Source organism: Aulonocara stuartgranti (genome assembly GCF_965226115.1).
Source record: "Aulonocara stuartgranti genome assembly, chromosome: 7".
Classification (NCBI taxonomy): Eukaryota; Metazoa; Chordata; class Actinopteri; order Cichliformes; family Cichlidae; genus Aulonocara; species Aulonocara stuartgranti.
This window is the reverse complement of record NC_138945.1, coordinates 46,556,018-46,581,904: the sequence shown is the minus strand read 5'-3', so window position 1 is coordinate 46,581,904 and position 25,887 is coordinate 46,556,018. Positions and strand designations below refer to the sequence as shown.

The following is a 25,887-nucleotide window of genomic DNA, read 5'->3' as shown; positions in this document are numbered from 1 at the left end:
AATGTGACAGAAAGGGCAGTTTTCTGCACATTGATTTACAGCAGGTTTTCCAGGAGAAAAATCTCTGGAAAGACAATAATGGTGATAAAAAAAGAGGAAATAAAAATATTTTAGGCTACTTTTGACAGTTATAAAATCAAAATGAAAAAAAAAAAAATCTATATTGCATCAAATGGAACAAACATCTGAATGTCTCCTATCCATATTTCTTTTTGCATTGATCATCCAGTACCTGCAGTAGGTCTTTACGGTCTAGGTCCCACTTTTTGATGCCATTGTCTCGGGAGCCGCTGAAGAAAATGTCCCCTTGGATTACCAGAGACTCGATACCGTCGTAATGTGGTGGTTCAAAGTTGTGTGTAGGGCTGATGCTTCCCAGAGAGCCTTCAGTCACGTCAAACAGCTGCAACAGCAAAAACAATACATGTTAAAAGGGATGATATGCATCTGAACATAAGGATTATTATAACAAAAGATAAATAAAATCAGTTAAACATGGGTTATGTAGCATGTCTAACCTAAGCTGTCCTTATATTGCATTACTGGATGACTCAGCTGCACAAAGAATCTCACTTTATCATCTGCCTCAAGAAACAAGTGAACAACAGAGATGTGAAGAGCAGCAGTTTGAAAGCCTGAAACACACCTTAATGTAATGGTCCTTGGAGCCAGTGATAACCAGGTCTTGGCTGTTTCCAGACTGATCCACAGTCAAGCACATAACTGGACCAAGGTGACCAGTAAGCTTTCCAGTAGAGGCAAACCTAATGCAGGAAAGGAAATGTTAATGAGTCTTTTGTTAAACTGTCAAGCCAATACCACAGGGGAAATGCCAAAATAAAACTTAAATACATGTATCAAATCAAAGTACAAAGAGAAGATATTACTAAAGTAATGATATACTTAATATATCACTCATGAAAATATGTAAAAATGAGGTTTGCTGAGTTCTGTCTCAGAGAAAATGGGACCGTTCTTATACAGAATATTGATTCACAGTTAGTTTAATCATCCAAAGTACCACTTACTGACTGTTACGTTCGTAAGATGAACAAAGAGGCAATTCATCACAGCTAATATCAGGCAGCTGTCAAAAAGGCGTGACAGCTTTGAAATGGATGCTTGTCAGGTTTTCATACACAATTAAGTTCCAAGGCAACACAATGAAATTGGAGTTTGTACTATCTAATGAAGTGTGCATGTCATGCATCTGAAAATGTCAGGGGAAATCATAAACACACGGTCAGTGTTATTGATGTGCATGTGTTTATCAATACCTCCATACAACATGTTTTAGAAAAAAAAAAATAAAGGAAAAAGGTTTTGATCAAACTTTCATCTACGCCTATAAAAAGTAAATCCCAGACGTGAATTTGGCGTCCTCCTTTTAAAACTCTAGACTTCTTCAAATGCTCCTGTTACACAAGGGTCTGACCATTTCTCAGCTGGGTCACATCTCCCTCTCAAAACCTTTTCTCCTCAACAATCTTCACTTTGCCTAAAAACCTTACATGCATACAAACTGCTGTTACTGATGTTACCTTTTTAAGGAAATACTTTAAAGACCATTTATCTGAAAATTGGTCTGTTGACCCACTTCCACCATGCCGTTTTGCATTTTGAAATCAAGACCAGATACATCCAAAAATGTTTGAATCTTGGTTAGTTAAAATATAAAAACAAATTAAGGCAGTGCCCATTTTTGATCGAAGGTTGTTTTTTTTTTTTTTTAACAAAATAAAAAGCATATTGAGGAACTTTCTGCATCTACTGAAATGTTTTTTGTTATGAGTTATAATTATGAGAGTTATAACTTCTTACTGTAATGCACATAGTTTATAATAATTCATTAAGTCAATTTTGAAGACATTGGTGGATGTAAGACATATTTTAGAGATTGTAGTGGTGTAGAATGGGGTTTTAACTTTTATCAGTATTCATTTAAAACTTTTCAAGCTGTTGTGTGACGTTATATTTACAGACAGAATGACAAGCAAAATAAGGTTAACAAAAACAACTGTGCTGGCAGAGGGAAATAAAAACGAAGTGTCACGATAATCTGTACCAAACTCCAAACAATCCACACAAAAAGTACGATATTTCACTTAAGAAAAATCCCTCAGATTGTTAAATCAGACTGACTGCCACCCTGCTAACCCACTGTCTGGATATTACTTTTGCATTCATTTTGAGTATCTCTGCTTACCTTCTCAGGTCCCAGACCCTGACAGAGTTTCCAGCAGCAGCGTACAGGACTGTGCCATTGGGGTTGAGCGCAATCTGGTTGATCTGATTCTCTCCTGCAGGGATGGTGACTGTCCGGCTGGTGTTGGACGCACAGACATCCCCAACATTAACTTGACCAGAAGACCTGAAGATATATGAATAAAATATGTACAAATATGCAACAATTAGGCATAATTAGCATTACAGGAGGTGTAACTTTAAAAACAGGAGTGTCCAGCTCCAGGCCTCAAGGGCCGGTGTCCTGCAGGTTTTAGACGTGTCCTTGATCCAACACCATCCATCCATCTTCATCCGCTTTATCCAGGGCCGGGTCGCGGGGGAAGCAGCCTAAGCAGAGAAGCCCAGACCTCCCTCTCCCCAGCCACCTCCTCCAGCTTATCCGGGGGAACACCGAGGCGTTCCCAGGCCAGCCAAGAGATATAATCTCTCCAGCGTGTCCTGTGTCTGCCCCATGGCCTCCTCCCGGTGGGACATGCCTGGAACACCTCACCCAGGAGGCACCCAGGAGGCATCCTTGTCAGATTCCTGAACCACCTCAGCTGGCTCCTTTCAATGTGGAGGAGCAGCGGCTCTACTCTGAGCCCCTCCCAGATGGCCAAACTTCTCACCCTAAGGGAGAGGCCAGCCACCCTTGGAGGAAGCTAATTTCCGCCGCTTGTATCCGCGATCTTGTTCTTTCGGTCACTACCCACAGCTCGTGGCCATAGGTGAGGGTAGGGACGTAGATCGACCGGTAAATTGAGAGCTTCGCTTTTACACTCAGCTCCCTCTTCACCACGACGGACCGGTGCAGCGTCTGCATTACTGCAGCTGCAGCACCAATCCGTCTGTCGATCTCCGGCTCCCTTCTCCCATCACTCGCGAACAAGACCCCGAGATACTTGAACTCCTCCACTTGGGGCAGGAACTCATCCCCGACCCGGAGTGGGGACTCCACCCTTTTCTGGCTGAGAACCATGGCCTCAGATTTGGAGGTGCTGATCTTTATTCCCGCTGCTTCACACTGGCTGCGAACCGTTCCAGTGCGAGCTGGAGGCCCTCACCCGATGAAGCCAACAGAACCACATCATCCGCGAAAAGCAGAGATGAGATTCTGAGGCCACCAAAGCGAAAGCCCTCCGCCACTTGGCTGCGCCTAGAAATCCTGTCCATGAAAATTATGAACAGAATTGGTGACAAAGGGCAGCCCTGGCGGAGCCCATCACCCACTGGGAACGAGTCCGACTTATTGCCGGCAATGCGAACCAAGCTCTTGCAACGGTTGTATAGGGATCGAATGGCCCGTAGCAATGGGCCAGACACCCCATACACCCGCAGCACCTCCCACAGGACACCCCGAGGGACACGGTCGAATGCCTTCTCCAAGTCCACAAAACACATGTAGACTGGTTGGGCAAACTCCCATGCACCCTCAAGTATCCTGGAGAGGATAAAGAGCTGGTCCAGTGTTCCGCGACCAGGACGAAAACCGCATTGTTCCTCCTGTATCAGAGGTTCGACTAGCGGACGAACTCTCCTTTCCAGCACCCTGGCATAGACTTTCCCAGGGAGGCTTAGGAGTGTGATCCCCCTGTAGTTGGAACACACCCTCCGGTCCCCCTTCTTAAAGATGAGGCCCACCACTCCGGTCTGCCAGTCCAGGGGTACTGCCCCTGATCTCCATGCAACATTGCAGAGGCGTGTCAACCAGGACAGCCCTACAACGTCCAGAGCCTTCAGGAACTCGGGGCGGACCTCATCAACACCAGGGGCTCTGCCACCAAGGAGTTGTTTAACTGCCTCAGTGACCGCGCCTCCGGAAATTGGCGGGTCATTCCCCTCATCCCCAGACTCTGCTTCCTCCTTGGAAGACGTGTCAGTGGGATTAAGGAGGTCCTCTAAGTATTCCTTCCACCGCCTGACAATTTTCTCAGTCGACGTCAGCAGCGCTCTGCCAGCACTATACACAGTGCAGGTAGAGCACCGCTTTCCCCTCCTGAGACGTCTGACGGTTTGCCAGAAGCTCTTCGAGGCAGTCCGAAAGTCTTTTTCCATAGCCTCTCCAAACTCCTCCCACACCCGAGTTTTTGCTTCAGCCACTGCCCAAGCCACATTTCGCTTGGCCTGTCGATACCTGTCAGCTGCCTCCGGAGTCCCACAGGGTAGCCAAGCCCGATAGGACTCCTTCAGCCTGGTGGCTCCCTTCACCTCTGGTGTCCACCATTTGGTTCGGAGCTTACCACCACAGCAGGCACCAACCACCTTGCGGACGCAGCTCAATGCAGCAGCTTCGGCAATGGAGACGCTGAACATGGTCCATTCGGACTCAATGTCCCCAGTCTCCCTCGGAATGCTGTTGAAGCTCTGCCGGAGGTGTGCGTTGAAGATCTTGCCGACTGGGGCCTCTGCTAGACGTCCCCAGCACACCCTCACTACGTGTTTAGGTGCACCGGGTCTGTCCAGCATCCTCTCCCGCCGCCTGATCCAACTCACCACCAGGTGGTGATCAGTTGACAGCTCAGCCCCTCTCTTTACCTGAGTGTCTAGAACATATGGTCACAGGTCTGGTGATACGATTACAAAATCGATCATCGACCTGTGGCCTAGAGCGTCCTGGTGCCACGTGCACTTATGGACACTCTTATGTTCGAACAAGGTGTTCGTTATGGCTAAACTGTGATTTGCACAGAAGTCCAATAACAAAACACCGCTCAGGTTCAGATCAGGGAGGCCGTTCCTCCCAATCACGCCCCTCCGGGTCTCACTGTCGTTACCCACGTGAGCACTGAAGTCTCCCAGCAGGACAACAGAGTCTCCAGGTGGAGCACTTTCCAGCACCCCACCCAGGGACTCTAAGAAGGCTGGGTACTCTGATCTGCCACTCGGCGCATAAGCGCAGATGACAGTCGGGACCCGTTCCCCGACCCTAAGGCGCAGGGAACAAACCCTCTCATCCACCGGGAAAAACCCCAACGTACCGCCAGCAAGCCGAGGGGATATTAGAATACCCACCCCAGCCCGCCGCCTCTCACCAGGGGCAACTCCAGACTGAGACAGAGTCCAGCCCCTCTCCAGGAGACTGGTTCCAGAGCCCAAGCTATGCGTAGAGGTGAGCCCGACAATATCTAGCTGGTACCTCTCAACCTCACGCACTAACTCAGGCTCCTTCCTGGGGGCAAAAGCCCCCAGACAACATATCCGAAGGGATACACAAACCCCTCCACCACGATAAGGTAGCGATTCACAGACAGAGCTGATTTAAATGGCAGCTACCACCTCAAGATGTCTTGAAGTTCTCCGGAGGCCTGGTAATGAACTAATCATTTGATTCAGGTGTGCTGAGCCAGGGTGATATCTAAAACCTGCAGGACTCCTGCTTTAAAGGGTATAACTCAAATTGATGTTCATTTTCTTTAAAGCTAAAGAAATACTGCTAAAACAATAACAAATCCATAGACTGTACAACTTAACATTTTCAATGATTTGGAAAGAAAAATATTTGGGAAACAAGAGAAAAGTGTGAAAACTAAAGTGCTTATTATTTTATCCATATTAAGTACATAAAGCTTAACTATACCAACTGACGGGGTTGTAAGTTTGCTATATAGAAACTATACAGAAAGTGTGTGCCAGGAAAGTGAACATAATGTTCATCAGTCCATAATAAATAGTCTTACTCACGTTAGTGTGCGGATGCATTTGGCCGAGTCCCGAATGTCCCAGACTTTGATGTAGGAGGTAGAGACGGTAAAGACCAAACTAGAGCTATAACGGACTGACACAACATTGTTGGGGTGACCCGCTAGAGACATTATCTCCTGACCCGTCACCAGATTCCACACCTTACAGGTCCGGTCTGCAAATTAAAACACCATCTTGTCATTTTCACTGTGATTTATGACAATATTAAAATACAGAGAACATTTCTGAGAACGGGATGTCAAAACTGAAGAGCGCCACAACAAAACTGATTGGATAAAATTTATCACGGTGCAAGGGATACAAAACAAAATCCATTTTAACTGACAGCAAAACTAAACAGAGCTGGACAGCACCTTCTTGCACTTGGAATGCACAATTAATCCTGCTGGGATAAATTGGCACTCTAGCCGATTTCCTGCACATTAAAATCCATTTGTTATGCTTAAAAGCTCCATCACCATAACAATGTTGTGGCTTGGACAATGTCATTTATGTTCCATCACCTCATTTATCCACCATATGACAATCCTAATTAATCCTTATTGGCTTTTATATGTGGTGTTATGCTGTTATATAATAACACAACACCATGTCCAAGTGTAATAAATTACCATAGCTGTAACAAGAAGGCATCTGAAGAATACTGATTAGAGGTGTAAGATTAGAGTCAGGAGGTGAAAGAAGGAAGGAAGGAGGGAGGATTGTGAGCATTAACCTTTGGATCCTGTGAACAGCAGGTCGTCAGTGCAGTCAACACATAAAACAGCTTTACTGTGTCCCTCCGCCACATGAACACACTGTAATGTCGACGACCGGCTGCTCTTGGTGGGTGGGACCGGGTTAATGACGCCCCTGGAAAACAAACAAACCACCATCATAAAGGGCAGCATCACACATGGCAAAGTAAAAAAAGAAGAAAAAAAACTCCAACAAATTCACACAACAGACTCATGCAGCTCTCTCAGTGATGCAAACCAAAAATAGAAAGAGATGAAAATAAGAGAAAAATGATGAGACAGCTGTGAAAGGAGTCACCCTTGTGTTGAAAGAAAGGAAAGACAAGCCAAGAACCTATAAATAATCGAGATGATTTCTTTTGCAGCCTATAATTGATTGAAACACCCAAAGAGCCGAAGACAGGTGATCACTGGAAACCCATGGAGTCTTCTTATCGGGGACTGAGAATTCTGCAGCATCTCAGTAAGCCTGGTTGATCACTAATTGGCTGGCTGTGATAGTGTAATTGTAAAATTTCATAACCAGCGAATCTGCAGCATGAGCTATCCAAACGATGACACTTATCATTAGTAGGTTTTTGTTCTTCAGGCTTGAAGCCTGAAAAACTTCACAGATGTGAGAAAAAACATCTGTTTTTCTGTTTTCTCTTTTTCATATTTCTGGAGAGCTTTGTAGTCTTCCACAGAAGTCACAGGAGAGGACTGCAGAGGGTTCAGGTTCAATACCAACAATGCACTAAACACAGTGACGCTGTTTGGCTTTGTTCCAATTATCTTATGGTCTTGGAGAAGACATCCATTCATTGATTTTAATCATGTTTTAACATGTTTGTTTTTTTCCTGGGTAACTCTCGCACAAAGTTGCCAAAGCAGTGGGGGAAGAAACCCCAGAGAGAACAAAACCAAAGAACAGCCCTGCAGCCTGCAACAGACTGGCATGCTCCAGGAACAAGCTCCAGCCAGACTCTCACCATGAACTGGCTAAGGGGAAGAAAACAGATGGATAGGTATGGCAAATCAGCAACAGCCCAAAAAGAAAGTATTCATACTTGTTTGAAATCAGAGAGTGGAGCAAAGCTACTGTAGGAGGAAGCTGAAGGACAGGTGCAGGCATCCCTGAGGGGATGATATTCTGATATTCCTGGGGGCTGATTAGCTACTGATTATAAAACTAACTGCTTCCTATTCCTGAGTTCCTGAGTTGTTATCTGCAGTGCAACCTCGAGAAGAGCTAATTGTAGTGTGAGCGTGTACCCATGAATAAAAAGGCATTTTAAAAACATAACACATGGGAGGAATACATTTTAGTGTAATATACTGAGCATCTATATTTTCCATACCCATCAATTACTTCTACCTTCCATAAAGCGATTGGAATTATACAGATTTTTACCAAAGCGATTTAGTAATAGTTTTCCAAAGCTTTTACTTCCAAATCTGATAAATTATGTCTTCACATACATAATGACGTTGCACACACACTGAGAATGTACTTTCCATTAAGCAGAGTGTAGCAGCTAATATAACGTGACTATGGATTGTGGATGGAGAAGTAGGAGTGCCTTTTAGAATTTGTAAGCGCTTTATTAGTTTGTTAGAGGAGCTGCAACTTTGATTAATAAGTGTGACAACTGTGGCTGAAAGGCCTCTTCTCTGCCTCATCTCAGCTAACTGAAGTCACTGAAGTGGATCTCTCCAGTTCAGAGGAATCAGATGACAAACATTTTCTGTTTGCTATCGATATGGTCTAAGGAGCTTGTGCATTTTGAGTCCTCGACCTGAGTGTTTCCATCACAGCCATCTTGGTTGAAAAAAGCTTGATGTGATGAGGTGGTGCAGTTCTGACTCTAAAACTTGCCAATAATTAGTGAGTGACAAGCTATCCAATGAGCATGTGGTTTTAATACCACAGATAAATCTCTTTGGAAACAGACTTTTTTTTTAATGAGTGACTGAGCCTATAAACTCAACAGGACAGTGTTTACAGAGGTCAAATCAAAGCCATTTTCCCAGAGACTTCAGTAGCACCAGACATATTTTGTAAACAACACCTCACAGCTTTCAGCGTATAGATTTAAGGTATTTTCACACTGGCTTCTTTTTTCCAATTACAGAAGCCACGACTATGTTTTATACCATGTATTTTAAGCGTTCGCACTAATTGAGAGATGTCAATGTCTCTGGGCTACAAACATTGCTGGACTAAAAGTTTGAGCCTTTAAAATACAAAATCTGAAACTAAATAGATGTCACAGTGGCTACCTATCTCTTCTGCAGTCTTTTAGCCAAAGAATCAAAAACAATATGGTCTTAAATGTTTCTGCACGCATACAGGCTCCACTTTACAATGGTACAATATGCTTTTATAAACTTTGAATGTCTGACATTGTCTTTTATTATATTTATGTACAAAATCCACATGTATTAACCAAAACATCATTGCAGTTACTTGGGACAGAGTAAGCATTTGGCCAGCATTTAACAAAATAACATTTCAGAAAGCCCATCTGATCCTGCACAACATTTGCAGTATGCCTTAGGTAACCTGTCATACGGCTTAAGTGGCTATTGAGAAAAGCAGTAGGGGAGAGACAGGAAATGGCAGGCAGCTCTTCAGGTTTCTGAAGGAAGGCAGAATCACTTCCAATTAAGCTACTGCATAATTAAACTGTGGACTAAGCTGTTAAAACACTGCTGGCAGGAGTGTGGCAGGACTGCATGAAGAGAGCAGATGCACATGCTGCATTTATGTCATCGAAGCCACCAGCAGGATGGTTTTGGCAGTAAGGCGTTGTCACTTGTTCACACTCATCTGAAGCTAATAAGGATTACTGAAATGTTTGCTGCTCAGTCTGGTGTCTTAAGATTACCAGTTGGTTGACAGTGTAAGCAACTATCATTCTGTCAACAAATCATCATGCCATTAAAGTTCCTGTTTTAGAGCAACAATTTATTCTCTTTTTACACAAAAAGCCTGGCAGACCTCAGGCATTTATTATCCTTGTTTCACTGAAAACCTTATTTATATGCAGTCCTAAATCCCCCAGTTCAACAGGTTTTACCATCTTCCCAGCATACGCAACACTTTTCCCCCCAAATCCATCTTTAATGAGGTCAAATTAGAGCTCTGGGAGAAAAATCTGAACACTGTAATTTTTGGAATATATTTAAAGAAAAATGATTCATCTTGTGTCAAAACAGCTTTTAATGACTGCTTAAATCTAACAATAGCTGAGCATGTGTGTGACTACACTGCACACCAGAAAGAAATTGGTGGATGGTGGATGAAAAAAAGAAGAAGAGAAAAATGAAGAGACTCGTTTTAACAAAAATGTCATGTTTAGCCTGAGGGTGGTGGCAGAGTAAATGCCATGCTGTAGCCTAGAGAGTTTATCCTGTTGGGTGTCCTTGCCTAATGGTCAAAACACAAACAATTTAAATGCAGCAACCCAGGATGCTTCCCATACAAGGCGGCTTGTTGCTGGCATTTTCCTGCCATGTCATAAAAACGCATCCATAAACTTGTAAAAGACCACAAACAATTTAATATTTGTACATGTATATTTTTATCTCTCTCTTCTTCATTTCCACCTTATCCTCCTCACCTCAAGCGTCACCTCCTGAAATGATATCAGGGCTCTAATAAACAAAAATGCGCATAAACATGTTTAATTATTTTGAATATTGTCACAATTACTTATTGTCAGCAGATTAGACAATAAAACTAAACCAGAGCCTTGCTGGTTATAAGCTAACATTATTCCAACTAATGTTGGACTCAAATGTTTTTAAAAAATAAAATAAAAAAATAAAAATCTCACTTTCCCTCTGAGTTTATTCACCAAGTGTCCGAGTCCAACAACGTTACAGCGACTGCAAATAAAGTTTCAGTGACACCAGCTAAGAGTAGCTAAGTGCAACAAAATCCACTAAAACTCAACAACTAACCTCAGTATTGTCATTAGACATCAGTGAGCTTCACTGATTCATAAACTCGTATCAGACTCAGAAGGTTTACAGCCTCCTCCAGATTAAATGGATGTAAACAAGCAGCATACTGATGAGGTAAACGGCAGATTGGCAGTCTACACTCGACGGCCAGCATTGTTTGTCCTTAACCGACCACTGTATCTAGGATTAGGTGCTTAAAATTGGGAAGGGTAAGAATAGAATTCAGTTGACTGCAATCTACTGACATCTAGTCATGAGCTTTTATACACTACCTTTAAACAGTAACCCTCAAAACCACTGCAATCAAGACTCTTGGGTATAATTACAGATACTGACATAATGCTCACATGTAATAATTATGATTCCTAAATAGTTAATGCAATTGTTATTTTTCATTACTTGGACAAACCACTTAGATTTAATCTGCAAGTCTGTACTACAAATACATCTTGACCACTTTCACAGCACTAATATTTTTGAAGTTGCTCATATTCTAAAACAGGACGACAGGCAATGAAGAAGAATTCTTAAGATATAATCAAAAACTGCTGTCAGTATTTTTCAGTTGATGCACAGCCAGTTTTATAATAACTGTTCGCTCACTGTTCAATCTTTCTATTTGAATCTTACGCTGGAAAACTTACTGGTGAGATAAAGAAAAGTAAAGAGAGCGATTTCTGAACAGGACATCAGGAACAAGCGAATCAATTAGCAAGCAAACAATGAATTTGATCCCAAACTATCAAAAATACAGTAATCACCAGCTTTCAACATTAGAGCTCAGAGAAGATACGTGTTATTTAAGTTGGGAAAAAATTACTTCAAATGAAGCATAGAGCTTGGCATGTGACGGTCATCAAACAAGATGCAGAGCATTATGTAGGTGACACCACATGCTTTTCCAAACCAGGAAACCAGAAGGAGGAGTATTAGTAGGGTCAAAGTGAAGTAGTTTTGTCTTTAAGCTCTGTAGCCAGGATGATGGCATCAAGCTCTTACTGTTTAATGTCCTTGACCTTTGCCCTTTCAGCCGCTGCTTGTGCCTTGTCATAGGTCTTCCTGCGCGAGAGCGGGGAAGGCTCAGGAGCTCGCTTTTCCACGCCTGGCAGATTTCTGGAGCCAGAACTGAATGTTCAGTTTTACCGATTTATCCACAAACAACACAGATAATATAACAAAAAAAAGATTTTTAAAACAAATGGAAATGAAACCAATACAAAATAATGGCAACAATGACGAGATGAGCATGCAGTACACACAGAAATACAGTTACCTGATGTTACAGTTCCAAAACAGTGATGGTTCTTCGTCAAGCTCATGTTTAACAATGAGTGCAGTGTGTGCTGCACATCCACAAATATAATTCTAACTGTATCATTTTTGATGGATTATTATCAGCTAAGGTTTATTCTTACATAAAGCAACTGGCTCCATTTTAAAGCACTGCTTGTCACGAGACATTTAATGCAGCCTGGTTAGTATTTCTTTTATTAGTGTGCAACTGACCTGGAATGAGGAACGGCAAGGGAGACTTTTGCAGGGCACAGTAATAATCAAGCAATACAAAATATTTGCTCGTCTCTACATGCTTTTCTCAAATAGATTCATCAATTGCTGTAAGGTATAGCAAAATGTGAAGGTGCTTGTAAACAATATATAACCAAATAAAGCAAAGAAGCAAAGAACAACATGCAGGAAAAAGAGAAGGAGGAATGAATCTGTTAGTAAGAGTGCAGGGCCTGAACTTACATGCTGCCCATTTTAGAGGAAAAGCCAGGGGAGAGAGCTGCGTAGTCCCTGACTGAGCCTGACAAGTCCATGTCTCCGCCCGCATCGGGTGTTTCAGCTAACGGCAACATCGGACTAGAAAAGTCGACAGTAGGTGCATCAGGGGCAGAGTCACTGTTAGCGTAGAGCAACTCCATCTGAGTGGTCGTCCTCCTGCGAGCCTGTACAGCACAGATAAGTGAACAATTAAAAATACAGAAATGGTTTTAGGATAAGGCATCAAACATGTGCAACAAACTCTACAATACCTTATTTCTTGTTTTGGTCTCTCCACAAAGTTTCATGAAATCTGTAGCCAGAGTGCTGGAGGAAATACAGACAAGTTTTTTAATGCAAACACTCATTATAGAATGTGCTTGGACTACACTGCTCCTCTCTGCTTTACTGCTTTGCAGTATAATTAAACAATACTTCTCATAATTAACAAGTTAATTATAAGAATAGTATAAACATTAATGTGAACATAAAAGACAAAATGCAATTTCATTAAAAGATACAATAAAACATCATATGTATATAATGCAATAATATAACAATTCATGAACTACTGAAGCAACTTAACATAAATGTGACAAAATATGCCACAAGATAATATTTTAAATCTACAAATACATTGTTATAGTACTTTTTAAGCACTATAACAGACTTACTTTCCCTCTGCAGAGGGGCTCTGGGCAGATTCGTCACTGCTGCTATCGTCCCCGTTTTCTGTCAGATGAGATCCGTGAACAGAGAATATTAGATGGAGTGATTTAGCTGAGATGACTGGTCAGCTAAAATGGTTCTTAGTAAGTATACTTTGCTAGAGACTTAACTTAACTTTTAACCTTTGCAATTTTGATTTCTTTTGTATAACATGTAGAAAAATGAACAGATGAAGCAGATGAGGGGTGATGTCAGCACAGCGCCATGCTGTTTAATTGATAAACCTGGCCCTCGCCGAGCTCATTAATACCAAATGGCTCAAAAACAGATGAGGTTCAAAGTCAGAGAGAGGTCATATTGGGAAGATTTTAAAGAGACATGTAAGGGAGCTGATATGAATGTAAAAGAACCAACATGAGATAACAGGGTGGACGAGTGCAAGAAATCATTAGTCTGCTGGTCCTGATGGGTCAGCTGACCTACAAGGTCTAACAGAGCAAAATATCCACGTTATATGGTTCCTGTAGAAGAGTCTGGGGTTAGCAGGTGCTAAAACATGGAGGCTGTAGCACATGTGAGCTGCAAGGAGGAGGGGGAGGACAGAGGGTAGGAGGAGTGTATCCAGATAAGGAGAGGGGAAAGCTTCAGCCAACACATGGAGGGGAGCCTGGTTGCACTGCACCTCATGCACCTGTTTATGTTATGTTCAGTTAGTTCTCAAAGTGCAAAGGGAAGGAACCATGCATTCATAACCGATTAGAGTCCAATAGGGTTTCACTTACCAGGCGGGATGTTACCTAGCTCTGTAAACACATAAGAAAACAAAAAAAGGGAAAAGAAAAGATGGGGGAACAGAAAAAGGCAACGCACAAATCAAAAACCATCCCCCAAAATTCGAAATAAATAAATAAATAAATCGATAAAAAAAGATATAAAAATAAAATAAAATGCACCAACTGTCAGAGCATCCTACCGAACAGAGGCTGGCAAATTCAATATCAAAACAAAAAGAAGTAATCAGCTTTAATTACAAGCATGTAAATAGAAACAGTATTATACTAATGTGATCGTATATACTTGTGTACACAGCACCAAAATGTAACCATGGAATTAACTGTCGGTTGTACAACAGGGACGCCAGCTTCTATTCGGCAGAAGGCAACAAGCAATATCACCTCAAAAGGCCCAATCATGCAACTGACCAGTTACCCAGTGCACCTCCTGACAGCAAAATCATTTCTAACAAGAGTATGAAAGCAACATTTATGCTGCTAAATTTAAACACGTACACTCAGGGAGAGAAATAGATCTAAAACATCCCAGAATTAAATTCTAATCTCAGCTTTGCCTAGCATGATATCAGTGACACTTTCAGTGGGTGGGCAGGGCCTGGTCCAAACTGGATACGTTTTTATTTTATTGTATCTTTTCATTTTTTTTTATTCTACCTTGCAAAGCATTCCCCAGCAGCGCGTCCAGCTCTGGGTTAAACTCTGCCTTCTCCTTCAGCATGTGAAAGAGCAGCTGGTTCTGTGTGGCGCTGGTAATTTCAGTCTGCTTCAATCTGCCCTCCATCACCTTCACCTGAGACTCCCTCTGAGCTGCCTGCAGGCCCTGAAGAGGTCAGACCACAGTGTCAGGCCATTTCATCTGCATTTCATTTCATTTTTTGGTTAGAGTTGGAAGTTTCTGAGTTAATGCATGGAACAGATGCTACAACTTAATATCGTGCACATATGCAAATGAGCTTGCATGTCATATTGCTGATACTTGGGCTGTATGACTACTGTACAGCAGTGGCAATTTTTATCAGTTATTAATAAAAAAAATTATCCAAGTTGAATTCTGGTTAAATAAAAGATCAACAGTGAAGGAACAACAAACAACAACAACATGAGATGTTGTCTCAGATCTTCTTCCCTTTCACTCTCCGTCCCTTCCCCCCGTCTTGCAACCATGGGGAGCAGGGCTTTCAGCTGCTCTGCTCCATGACTCTGGAATTCCCTACCTCCTGATTTAAGAAACATCTCTTCCTTCTCTCTCTTTAAGTCCAAACTCAAAACCCACTTGTACAAAATAGCTTATCCCACATAACCTTTCCACTCTCCTATTTTTATTTGTTTATGTCTTATGCTTTTATGATTCTGTAAACTTCTTGCTTTTATGTTGCTTTTATTCTACTGTGTACAGCGACCTTGAGTGTTTTGAAAGGCGCATTTCAAATAAAATGTATAATTATTATTATTATTATCATCTTCTCCCCCTGGTCGCTTACAACCCACCTACAGTCAACTGGTGTCCTACAGTTTCTGTTACTATACAACTGCATTTCTTTCTACATACAGAGGTTTCTACTATTTTGCACATAAAAGACACGTAAGCTAAATAACATCTATGTATAATCATGTTTGTTGTATGTTATTCATAAGGAGAGGAAATGGTGATGTTTTCACTGAACAGGTGTGATTTCTCTTTCTGAAGGAGGGTACCTTGTTAATTGCCATTGACATGAAGTGATCAAGGAGAAAACGAGCCTCTGTCAGTGTACAAGAACCAATCACAGCAGAGACGTCCACAGAATCACCCTCCTCCTGGGAGAAAGAAAAAGTAACATTTGAAGACCATAGTTAACAGAAATGAAATTTAATTTCCAACCTTGTTAACATGCCCATATGTTGTTTATTATGTGCTACAACGCATATTTTTAGCAAAATAATCAGAGAAAGCCAACTTTTTCTCTTGGAACTGGAGTCCACGGTACTTCAGGCACTGTGTTTGTGCTATGAAGTTGTTGTTACAGTTTCAGTATTGACTCTCTCATAGTTTTCCTGACAGTAAAAATGTGTATGGGCTCTCCTGAGTTAGAGTGAAACACCCTTTATACAACTTAAAAAAGAAGAAATACAAAAGAAGAAACTATTTTAAATCAAAGATATATTCTTTCAAATTTACTCTTCAGTCAGCAAGTGCTAAGAACGCTGAATTTCAGCTGATTGTGACATAATGAAGGTCATTCACGTTCCATAGTCTATCCATTTCTTTTATATAGATGGTATCTGGCGACCTCCCCTCTGCCCAAGTTTTGACACCTCACTATATAATCAACAAAGATGCAATTTGACGACCAGTTTGAACAGTTTCCAGGTTTTTCCCGAGGGTCGTCCTATTAATCTGTATAGGCAGAGATCACCATCACTAACTGCTGATTCACACCCGGTCGTTTTATTCTGGAAGCAGGCCTGAAAACATCTCAGTTCAGGAAAAAAAGGCTTAAAACAAGCTAAACAACCCGTCTGAGGTTTTCAATATCTGGCTGCCAATTTCCAGAATCAGCAGGCTCTCTCACCTTGGTTTCCTCCATCTGCATGATGTTGGCCTGACAATCTGCAATACTGTCATTAATATAATCAATGTTGGCTGTCAATGCTTCCACTTCCTCATTGATGGGAAGAACAGTCTTCTCTGCCTCTGGCCCCTCTCTGAGCAGCCGGTCCCTCTTCCTGAGGACCTTCTCCTTGCGCTTGGTGAGCTCCTCCCTTTGCTGTGTGTTAAAAATGAAACAAATTCTTATATATTTTCAATCACTGAGTCATTTCTGAATATGGGAAAAGTCACAGACGATGATTAAATTAACCTAAAGCAATGACATGTTCTTTGAAGCTCATTGATAAGGAAACACACAAGGATGCAGAGCAATATTAAATGAAACAACTGTTTTTGCTGCATTACGCTTAACAACAGCCACAAGGTCATAGATTTTAAAATTTCCCTACTGAAAATAAAAGAACAATTTAATGTCTTCCAGGCGTCTAGCAAGATATCTTTTAGGTCTTTCTCCTGATCTGCTAACATTCAAAATCTATACAACTGTCCTGCTTTAGGTTTTTACCTTGAGAAGGCGGTTCATGTCGGTTTCCATGTTAGAGATGGTCATCCTCTGCATGATGACATCAGAGATACGCCGCTCCAGGGACTGCCATTTGTTGCGAGCCATTCTGGTGCTGTAAACACTTCCTGTGCGCCTGTAAGAAGACCTGTACATGCAGCATCACTCATCAGTAAACTGTCCGATTAATACAGCCACTTATTTAACACCTAAATGTACAAATCCAGGGAGAATGTAGAAAGTGATTAAGAAACCCTCCATCGACAACAACTCAAATGTTCACATTGTGTGCATTTTAAAGTGGATTTGGACATAATTTAGGATTAGTGAAGTGTTTCAACTATTTATCCTTTTAGGATATTTAATTAGTACACATTAAGAATTTATCAAATATATAGATTTTTTTATTCATTCTGACAGCTAAAAGTTTTACATAATAGCCATCCGTGTGTTAATACTTTAAACTACTAACCGTATGTTTTACCTAATAACATTCATCTGTTTATCTTTCATTTCATGCGGTCAGCTTATACTTGTAACCGTTTATCCATACTTTTATCCACCAATTCAACTCTAAAGCTATACTGTTAATAAGAATTTCAACTGCTAGCCACAGTTTTGCCTAGATCTTTGGGCAGCACGGTCGTGCCATCCAGGGACATTTTTGAAGTTTAAAGTCTTGTTTAGATTAGATGATCTTTCCCTGCAGCAATCTCCTGGGGTACTAATCACAGATGCAAATAACTGAAGAAGAGATTTAGGTTTCATTTTATGAAATGAGGCAGGTAGGGTGTTCACTGTTTCCTGAAAATTTCTGCAATGTGTACATCTCAGAACCTTCCTTCCAGCCAGCCTCTTTAAAAAAGTAAAAAATTATGCACTCAAGCAAACATTTGCGTGCACACAGACTCACCAAGTGCCATTGGGAGCACTGTTGCTGGAGGAGTACATGCGTCCAGAGGGGGGTCTGTGTGAGGAGTCCTGGACTGGTTCTGGAAGATTGACCTTTCGGATCACCTTACCCGAGGTAGGCCTGACCTGCCTCCTCAGAGCTGTCACCTGACACACAGAGCTTACTTGTCACACCAAAAAATGTGTAAACACAACATATACCGGACATATGCTTGCATCTACAGTCTCACAAGTACAATTAAAAAAGTTCAATCTGCTTCCTCTGTCAGAAATATTTTTTGATGCCTCTCACCTCCTCAGTCTTCCTCCTCAGAATAAGTTCCTGCTGTCTTTTCTGAGCTTCCAATAACTTCAGCTGATGCTGAGGAGGAAACATGAATATAGTATCATCAAAGAAAGTAATGAAACTCGTGGCACAGACCGTGATATAACTGCAGAAGTTTATAAACTGACTGTTACTAACCTCCTGCTTGCGCTGGTCCTTCTTCAAAGAAGCTATTTCTCGGTTTCTGCGAGACTCGTTCATCCTGTTCTTCTCCTGTTGCTCCTTCATCTGCTTCATAAGACGGACCTGGATAGATCATATTAAACAATATTGGGCTTAGTAACAGCACACATGTAAACTAGAGAGCCCGCATCTCCAGTTTACATGAGTGTCATATCTGGTACAGTTATATACAACAACAACAATCTTTATTTATAGAGCACATTTAAAAGCCAAGGGCATGCCAAAGTGCTTTACATAAAAGAATAAAACAATAAAACAATTAACACTATAACATCAGAGTCATATAAGTGTGGAATTATGTTCACAGGTAAAAACCACTAATAAGAGTAAACTATAGCACATAGCTATAGCAAAGTAAAGCTGTACCATCAACACAGTGATAGAGAACATAGACAACGCAAGACAAACAGAAAAATTAATAGAATAACTCACTGCAAACAAGGCCAGGATTTAACTGGTAGAAAAAGCAAGTTCAAACAGATATGTTTTAAGCCGTGATTTAAAAGATTGAAATATCTCCTTAGTCCATACCTTAGTCCTCTTCATTTCTGCCACATCCATCTGAAGCTTCTTCAGCTGTTTCTCGTACTGTGATTGGTTCTTGAGTAGGCGGGCATGCTCCTTCTGGGCCGACTGGAGCTTTTGAAGCTCCTTGTTCATGATGCTCAGCTTCTTCTCATATTCAGCCTTGATTTTGCGAGCCTTATCCTCTGTACCAGTTTCTACTGAACCTGAAAATATTCAGAAAAAATATAATACTATAACATTTTTTAAATCCAACACTGCTGTGGGACATGCTCCCCCAGCTGTGTGTGCCTGGCTATCTGCAGGTGGACTAACTGAAATCTCAACATTAGGCTACTAAAAATAAAAATTAATTAATTAAAAATACAAAACAGATTTTGTTTCGTGGAAACCTACCTGGAGAAAGTGTTCGTGAACAGAATCACACTTTAACTTTGCAGACAACATGTTTTACACACAGTTGGTCAACTAGTGTGTGTGTGTGTGTGTGTGTGTGTGCGCGTGTGCTTTTTAACAAAACTAATAAGTCTGGCTTTAAAATCCATTCTTTTAAAATCCGTCTCAGACAAACTTTGATGTATTAACTGTCCCCATCTGCCAGCACACGTTCATAAACAGGTTTTTCATTACTAAAGAAAAACAAAGGCTCAGATCAAATAAGTATATACTTTCTGTTTGAGATTGAAATAAGATGATCAGAGGCAGAGATATGATGAACCAAACCCACAAGTGCCTCCTGGTGGATGATTTTATCCAAACTGTCAGAGCACATGTAAATAAATTATGTCACACACTGCAGTGCTCTCCCCTCTGACTGATATGTGACCTCCCATTTCCCTCGCCATCTTACTCATGTTTTGGAGGACGCGGTCTCTCTCCAGCTGGGTGTCTCGGATCTTGCACTGCAGCATCATCAGCTTCTGTTCGTACTGCTGTTTCAGTGTGTGTAGACGCCGCTGGCTGTTCTCCAGTTCATCAATCAGCTTCTGCTTGATGGCAATCTCACAGGTGATGTTGGCCAGATCTGCCTGGTAATTCTCTGTGAGACACCGACGAGCTGATTAAGTATCGACATCCACAGGTACAGGCATAAATCTCAAGCAGTTCTTGTATATTGTTGTTAGAAGATCCATTTAAATAATCTTGGATTACACATAGTCAGGTTTCATTTGTTTAGTCCCAAGTTCAACTTGAAAACTGAAAAGAAGTGAAAGAAAATTAATTTGTACTACTTCATATTTTATCTTAGAAAAGGTGTTTTTGCCCACCTGAAAACATGAAATGCTAAACCTAAAAAAGTTTTAGGCAGAGCCTAAAGACCATCACAAGCAATTACATCAAATTATGTTTTTGTAAACCAGTTTTGTTAATTGAGTAATTGGGTCTTAATTTATGTAAGCAGACATTTTTGTTTTGCTCACTGCCCTTCATGCATATACCCCTCAAAGTCTGGGAGTGAGTATATGCATGAAGGGCAGTATATTCTATAATGAGCCATGTAAAACCCAGAAAAACAGGACGTAACCAGGAGTTTGTACTTGAATTTTTACACTGTCTAATATTACAATTTGTATCTGTTTGGAAGCCTAAAAACAAAAAATGCTCCTTACAAGAAGCACTGTGAGCACAAACCCCCACCAAGGCAGTTCATTGTCTGCACAATGTTTACTTTTAAGGGAATAGCATTGTATTTTCTTTATATTCAATTTGGTTTGTTCTTTTTAAACATAGATTAAAAAGTTTGCAGCTGTTTTTACTGCACTACAAAGTGCAGCCTTTTTAAAATGGTATTTGTCCTGTTGAAGCTCACTTTAATAAACCTGACATAATTCTCAGTACAATTTTTCATTTACATGGATTCATTGACTTGGAAATACTTTCTTCAACTTGAAAGAAAAGCAGATGTGTAATGTAAAAGTGAGGTCAGAGGTCAAATGTGACATGATATTTGGATACAAACTATAACGCGAGATTTAGAATTCCCATATGTTCTTCCCAATATTCCTTTATGTTGTCAATACAAACAATGACAGTATGAAAGAGTTTTACACAGCTCTATGTAGCATTATTATCACTATGATTTTAAAATAAATGATTGACCTTGAAAGAGAGGTCAGAGGTCAAATGTGGCATGATATTTTAAATCTTTATACGGTACATTTTGTATGTTCACAATACAGATCACGCCTGTAAAAACACACTTTGTAAGGCCAACAAATCATTAAGCTGACTTAGGGCTGTTCGATATAACGATATATATCGGATGACGATATAAAAACGTCTATGTTTCATTTTACGCTATCGTTTGTTTCGTGGTGTCGCAAAATAAACTGTTCACGGCAATATTTTTTCATCGTTGTGATGGTCACTGTGGTGGCTTTATTAATTTCTTAAAGTTCTCTCTTTCTCTTATATTTAATATAACCACACTACAGACGGACAAGCGCCTGTTTTTATGCGTTGTGGTTAGCAACAACGATGGTAACAGCATCGCGTGTCCGCTTGTTTATGTTCCACATAAACCTTTCACAATAAAGCTCAAGATCCTGTTGAGACTTTTCAAAATAAACGGAATCACGTGAAAGAGCAGATTATTTACGGATGAGAATTAAAAAAGAGCCGGCAGGTGGTAAAAAATAAACCTTAGACTCAAACATTAGAACAGGCTTTTCCCCGCAGCACGCCGTGTAATAAATACTCACAAAGAAAACGGAGGCCTTTACAACTTATGTCTAAAAATGTATAGTTTCATGCATCTGTTAAAACACTGGAGTCCAGCTACATGACGCGCAGCTGGAAACACTTCCTGCAAGACGAGCTGCCTGAGATTCACAGAATTTACAGAAAATTTTACATTTTTGTGATTTATATCGTTATCGGGATGATAGAATTCTTATATTGGGATATAAGATTTTGGTCATATCGCACAGCCCTAAGCTGACTTTAAAGATCTTGGTGGATGTAAGGCAAGTTTCAGTGGATAGTTAACATGACCCTACTCTATCCCAACAAAGTTTGATCAAAATTCATTCAAAACCTTGAGCTACTGTGTGTATAGGCACGTGCAAATGCCACCAAAAACGTCACTTTCTTGGTAAAGGTAATAAGCACCTCAATGAGAATGAACAGAATGAGAGAAAATTCTCAGGTCACTCAGAAGAAAACTATCACATGAACAGTGGGTTCTCAAAGGTTTAATGATTTAGATGGCCGGCCTATGAGTGAGGGTCACAAGTATAAAGAGAACTTCAAACACATTTAAACAGGGTTCATAACATGTCTGTTTTCAGTTGCTAATGTACTGAATTTAAACGAGATCTCGTGTAACCAGCTGGCTCAAAATCTTCCATCTGAATGGGGGGAAAAAGGGGGTCGAAGCTTACAAGTGACACTTTAAAGACAGTTTCATTAAATCAATAAAAAGAAAAATTCATGCAGGATACCTTTTTCATCTGACTCTGAGTCAGAGTCATCAGAGCTCTCCTCTACATCCATCTCTTCCTCCTCCTCTTCTTCCTCTTCCTCTCCCTCCTCATGGTCACTGCCATCCTGGACCTCCTACAGCATAAAACAAATACCTTTTTATTTCAAAGTACTAGTTAGTACACTGTATATACGAGGTTGATTATATAAATAATGGAGGAACATAATGAAGTCCGTCATACCATTTCCGTGTCCTCACTGGCCCTCTCTGTCATTTCCTTCTCTGTACCCTTTTCTTGCTCATTGTCAGGAACTTCTTCTTTGTTGACGCTGAAAGATTTAAAAGACGTTGTAATCAGTTTTCCATTTGTAATGTAAGAAGAGAACTTGGAAGCTTTTTCTGCAGGAAGTGGATTGCACGTTAATCTGCTGGCAATAAAGAAACGTTCATTTTCTGGATAAACGCAGTAGTAAGTAACATATCTGTGCATGGCATCTTTAACATCAGGGAAAATACTGTCTTTTTGGCAAAGAAGCTTTTTGACTGGTTTCACCACAATGCAAGGTTTAGTTTCCAATGACTCGATTGCTGCAGACACTCGTCTCTGTGAGAAAACATAAACAAGTCTTACACAGTGAGACTTAGATAAGACCACAAAATATAAGTTGGGATTGCTCCAATTTTATAAGCTTGATTGTGCAAAAGACAGTATTTTTAAACAAAAGAAGGGAGGCATCTCATCAGGCTGGTCAAAACTGGCAAAGTAAAGAAGCATGGAAGGAAAATGCAGTACGAAAAATAAATGTTTTAACCAAATCCATGAAGCAGATCTGTTGGATAAATATTTTATCCAAACTCGGGGGGTTAGCAATGCTAAGGTAGCATTTCACACAAAAAACACCCGGGTAAAGTGATCAAAAAGAAAATAAAAGATTAATACAGATTTTTTGTCATCCAGCCTTAGATTGTTTGAAAATAGGAGATTAAAGCTTATTAAGTGGCAAAACTGTGTTTCAGGGAGGTGATGTGCTTTGACAGTAGTATGTTTCACGTCAGAGCAGGGAAATACCTGCCCAAACATAAACAATAAAATTAAAATAAAGTGCTGAATTATGGGGAAGCATGGGAATGGCAACAGGAGGGTGGAAGCTCTGACAAACCTGGCATCCTCAACCTCTTCCACCACCACCTCCTCCCTTTCCTCCCTCTCTCTCTCCTCCAACAGCAGCTGGAGTCTTCAGGGAGGGTCAAAGGGTCAAACGAGAGAAGGAAGCAAGAGATGAACAAAGGAAGAATGGAGGGAAGACTGGTCAGAGGAAGCTCTGCACTGAAAACCACACCTTTAATCCACCTTTCAGCCCCCAAAGTGCCCCCGGGGCAGCTCTGAGTTAAAAAAATAAAATAAAACCTGAGCCTGCGATCAATCTGCTGTGTTTGCTTGCACTGAAATTTACAGTGCAGCGACAGTACAGCACTACCAGAGAACTAACGACTGAAAACATAAAGCTGATGTGTTTATGTGTATAAATGAAGTCAAATGTTTATAAATTATTCAATAAGTTATTTGTGGCTTTTAAGTGTCCTCGTTCCAATATACAAAGACGAACCTTTGAAACAAGTCAAACTGACCTCTGGGTAAAGCAATCATGCCTTTGGAAAATTATGAATGGTTTAGGATAAATAAAAATGCCATTCCAGTATGAAACTCACTCAAATATATGCACGACTGTAGTAAAACATTCAACAGAGCCAATCCTCAAAACCATTTAAAAACAACAAGAACTTCGCTCTGTTCACTGTCACAGTTACCTTTTCTTCTTCTTCTTTTCTCGTTTCTTCAGTTTCTCCAGATCTTTCTTAGCGAGTTCGATAATGTCAGCAGTCTCCTTCTCGGGGGCCAGAAGAGTGGAGGAAAAGGAGCTGGACCCTCCAAAGAACGACTGACGGTTGGAGGCACGGGACAGATTCTTCCTCAAATTCTCACTGACAGCCTCGCTCTCCAGGAGTTTTGCCCTGAGGATAGCATCAAGACACCGACAGATTGTAATACAGAGCCTTCACTGTGTCTCTAGATTTGGTCCCTCACAAATGAATTTCATCTGTAATATAAATGTGTTTAAAGGCTTAAAACAAGGCTTGTGTTTAACACTGTAGATATTCAACCCCACTGTGGTGCCCCCTAAAGAGAGCAGCCGAAATAACAATGTTCAGTCTCATTGCCAATTATGAAAGTCCACTAAAACACTTCATATTTCATATAATCAGGTTGAATCTTTTTAAACAGGTTGTTTAAAGAAGTATTTTTATCGCCATTTAAATCAATGAACAGAATGATTTTATTACAACTGTGTGCACCGTTTGTGCACTGCTGCAGTTTCAGACAACATTGCTTTCCCCTCTGAAGATACCGTGTCACCAGTGTGGCTAATTCTATTTTTTCCAGCCTACTATTTATAACATCGTTACAAAATATTTCAATAAAAAGTTCTCTTCTCCCGTGCTAATTTCATCTCTACCTTTTCATTTTATCCATGTCTACTGTATTTTAGTATTTAGTCTAAATGTTTGAACCATCCCAAGTCTGTTTTTGTTGCAGAAAAAGAAATGACGGTTTAGTTTCATCCAGACTGAGATCAGAAAAAGCTCTGGAGTTTGGTCCGCACTGAGATCCTGGGAAGGTTTCACAGGTGTTATATTGACTGGGATCAAAAGTCCAGACCAAAACACTTGAACTGTGATCTCACATGTCATCAAACATTTCAGGGTAGTGACTGTTAAAAGAATGAGGTAGTCTTAATGTTTATGAGTACAGGAGGCGAAAACATACAGGAAAAGGTCAAAAATGAACAAGGGAATAAATCGGAATTCGTTTACCGAAGGTCTTCAATCTCTTTAATGTAACTCTGAATCATGTTTCCAATTTCCTCTGTGCCTCCTTCACCTGTAAGAGAAACATGATAAGAGTAATGAAGGGAAAAAAGGCACATCATGCATTAACTCTGACTAGAGCGGCACAATATAAAAACAAAAACCCAACAACTCTCTGCTTAAACTAATTCATAAGTTTGATGCATACCTGCACGGGCGAGGGTCTGGTTGGCCTGGTCACTGAGCAGCTGGGTGAGTCGTGCCCGCTGGGCATCGATGGTCTCCTGCATGGCCTTCACCCTCACCCTCAGGTTGCTGTTCTCTGTCTGCAGCATGGAGTTTTCGTGGAACATGTCACTCAAGCTTTCCACACCGTCCTCACCCACCAAACGTTTACCCTGCAGGGGGGGCAAAAACAATATAGTTTAATTTTTTTGACATGCCACGTGGGTTTTTTCTCCTTCCATTTTACATAAGGCTCATCCCTGTCCTTTAAATTCCTCCCGTCTTCTCACCGTCTTGTACTCCATGAGCTCCATCTGCAGTCGAGCTATTTCCGTCCTCAGAGCGCTGATCTGCTGGCTGGCCTTGTCCTGGTTCACCATCACCTTGTTCTTGATGTTCCGCGCTCTGTTCGCGTACTTTAATGTGTTCAAAGTTTCCATGAAGTCACGGTCAGATGGACTGATGCATGCAATCATCACTGTTTGGCTGA

General features: G+C 41.0%; 1 protein-coding gene across 4 annotated transcripts in view; it reads right to left on the bottom strand.

Annotated features, from left to right (window-relative positions):
* The window catches only part of kif21a (kinesin family member 21A), a 60,322-nt gene that overhangs the window by 4,454 nt on the left and 29,981 nt on the right, over positions 1 to 25,887 (bottom strand). The window contains exons 8-32 of one of the 4 annotated variants that reach the window (XM_082542466.1): positions 25,688 to 25,883; positions 25,381 to 25,570; positions 25,179 to 25,245; positions 24,114 to 24,317; positions 22,546 to 22,633; positions 22,324 to 22,438; positions 19,731 to 19,919; positions 18,887 to 19,086; positions 18,311 to 18,418; positions 18,140 to 18,208; positions 17,849 to 17,994; positions 16,939 to 17,083; positions 16,396 to 16,590; positions 15,539 to 15,640; positions 14,498 to 14,663; positions 13,832 to 13,852; positions 13,055 to 13,112; positions 12,653 to 12,707; positions 12,366 to 12,565; positions 11,616 to 11,741; positions 6,644 to 6,780; positions 5,908 to 6,082; positions 2,207 to 2,371; positions 647 to 764; positions 233 to 403 (exon numbers count right to left, since the gene is read on the bottom strand). In XM_082542466.1, the coding sequence (XP_082398592.1) occupies positions 233 to 403; positions 647 to 764; positions 2,207 to 2,371; positions 5,908 to 6,082; positions 6,644 to 6,780; positions 11,616 to 11,741; positions 12,366 to 12,565; positions 12,653 to 12,707; positions 13,055 to 13,112; positions 13,832 to 13,852; positions 14,498 to 14,663; positions 15,539 to 15,640; positions 16,396 to 16,590; positions 16,939 to 17,083; positions 17,849 to 17,994; positions 18,140 to 18,208; positions 18,311 to 18,418; positions 18,887 to 19,086; positions 19,731 to 19,919; positions 22,324 to 22,438; positions 22,546 to 22,633; positions 24,114 to 24,317; positions 25,179 to 25,245; positions 25,381 to 25,570; positions 25,688 to 25,883 (3,406 nt within the window). The remainder of the gene's footprint in view (positions 1 to 232; positions 404 to 646; positions 765 to 2,206; positions 2,372 to 5,907; positions 6,083 to 6,643; positions 6,781 to 11,615; positions 11,742 to 12,365; positions 12,566 to 12,652; positions 12,708 to 13,054; positions 13,113 to 13,831; positions 13,853 to 14,497; positions 14,664 to 15,538; positions 15,641 to 16,395; positions 16,591 to 16,938; positions 17,084 to 17,848; positions 17,995 to 18,139; positions 18,209 to 18,310; positions 18,419 to 18,886; positions 19,087 to 19,730; positions 19,920 to 22,323; positions 22,439 to 22,545; positions 22,634 to 24,113; positions 24,318 to 25,178; positions 25,246 to 25,380; positions 25,571 to 25,687; positions 25,884 to 25,887) is intronic. The other 3 variants (XM_082542467.1, XM_082542469.1, XM_082542468.1) reach the window with 3 other exon arrangements.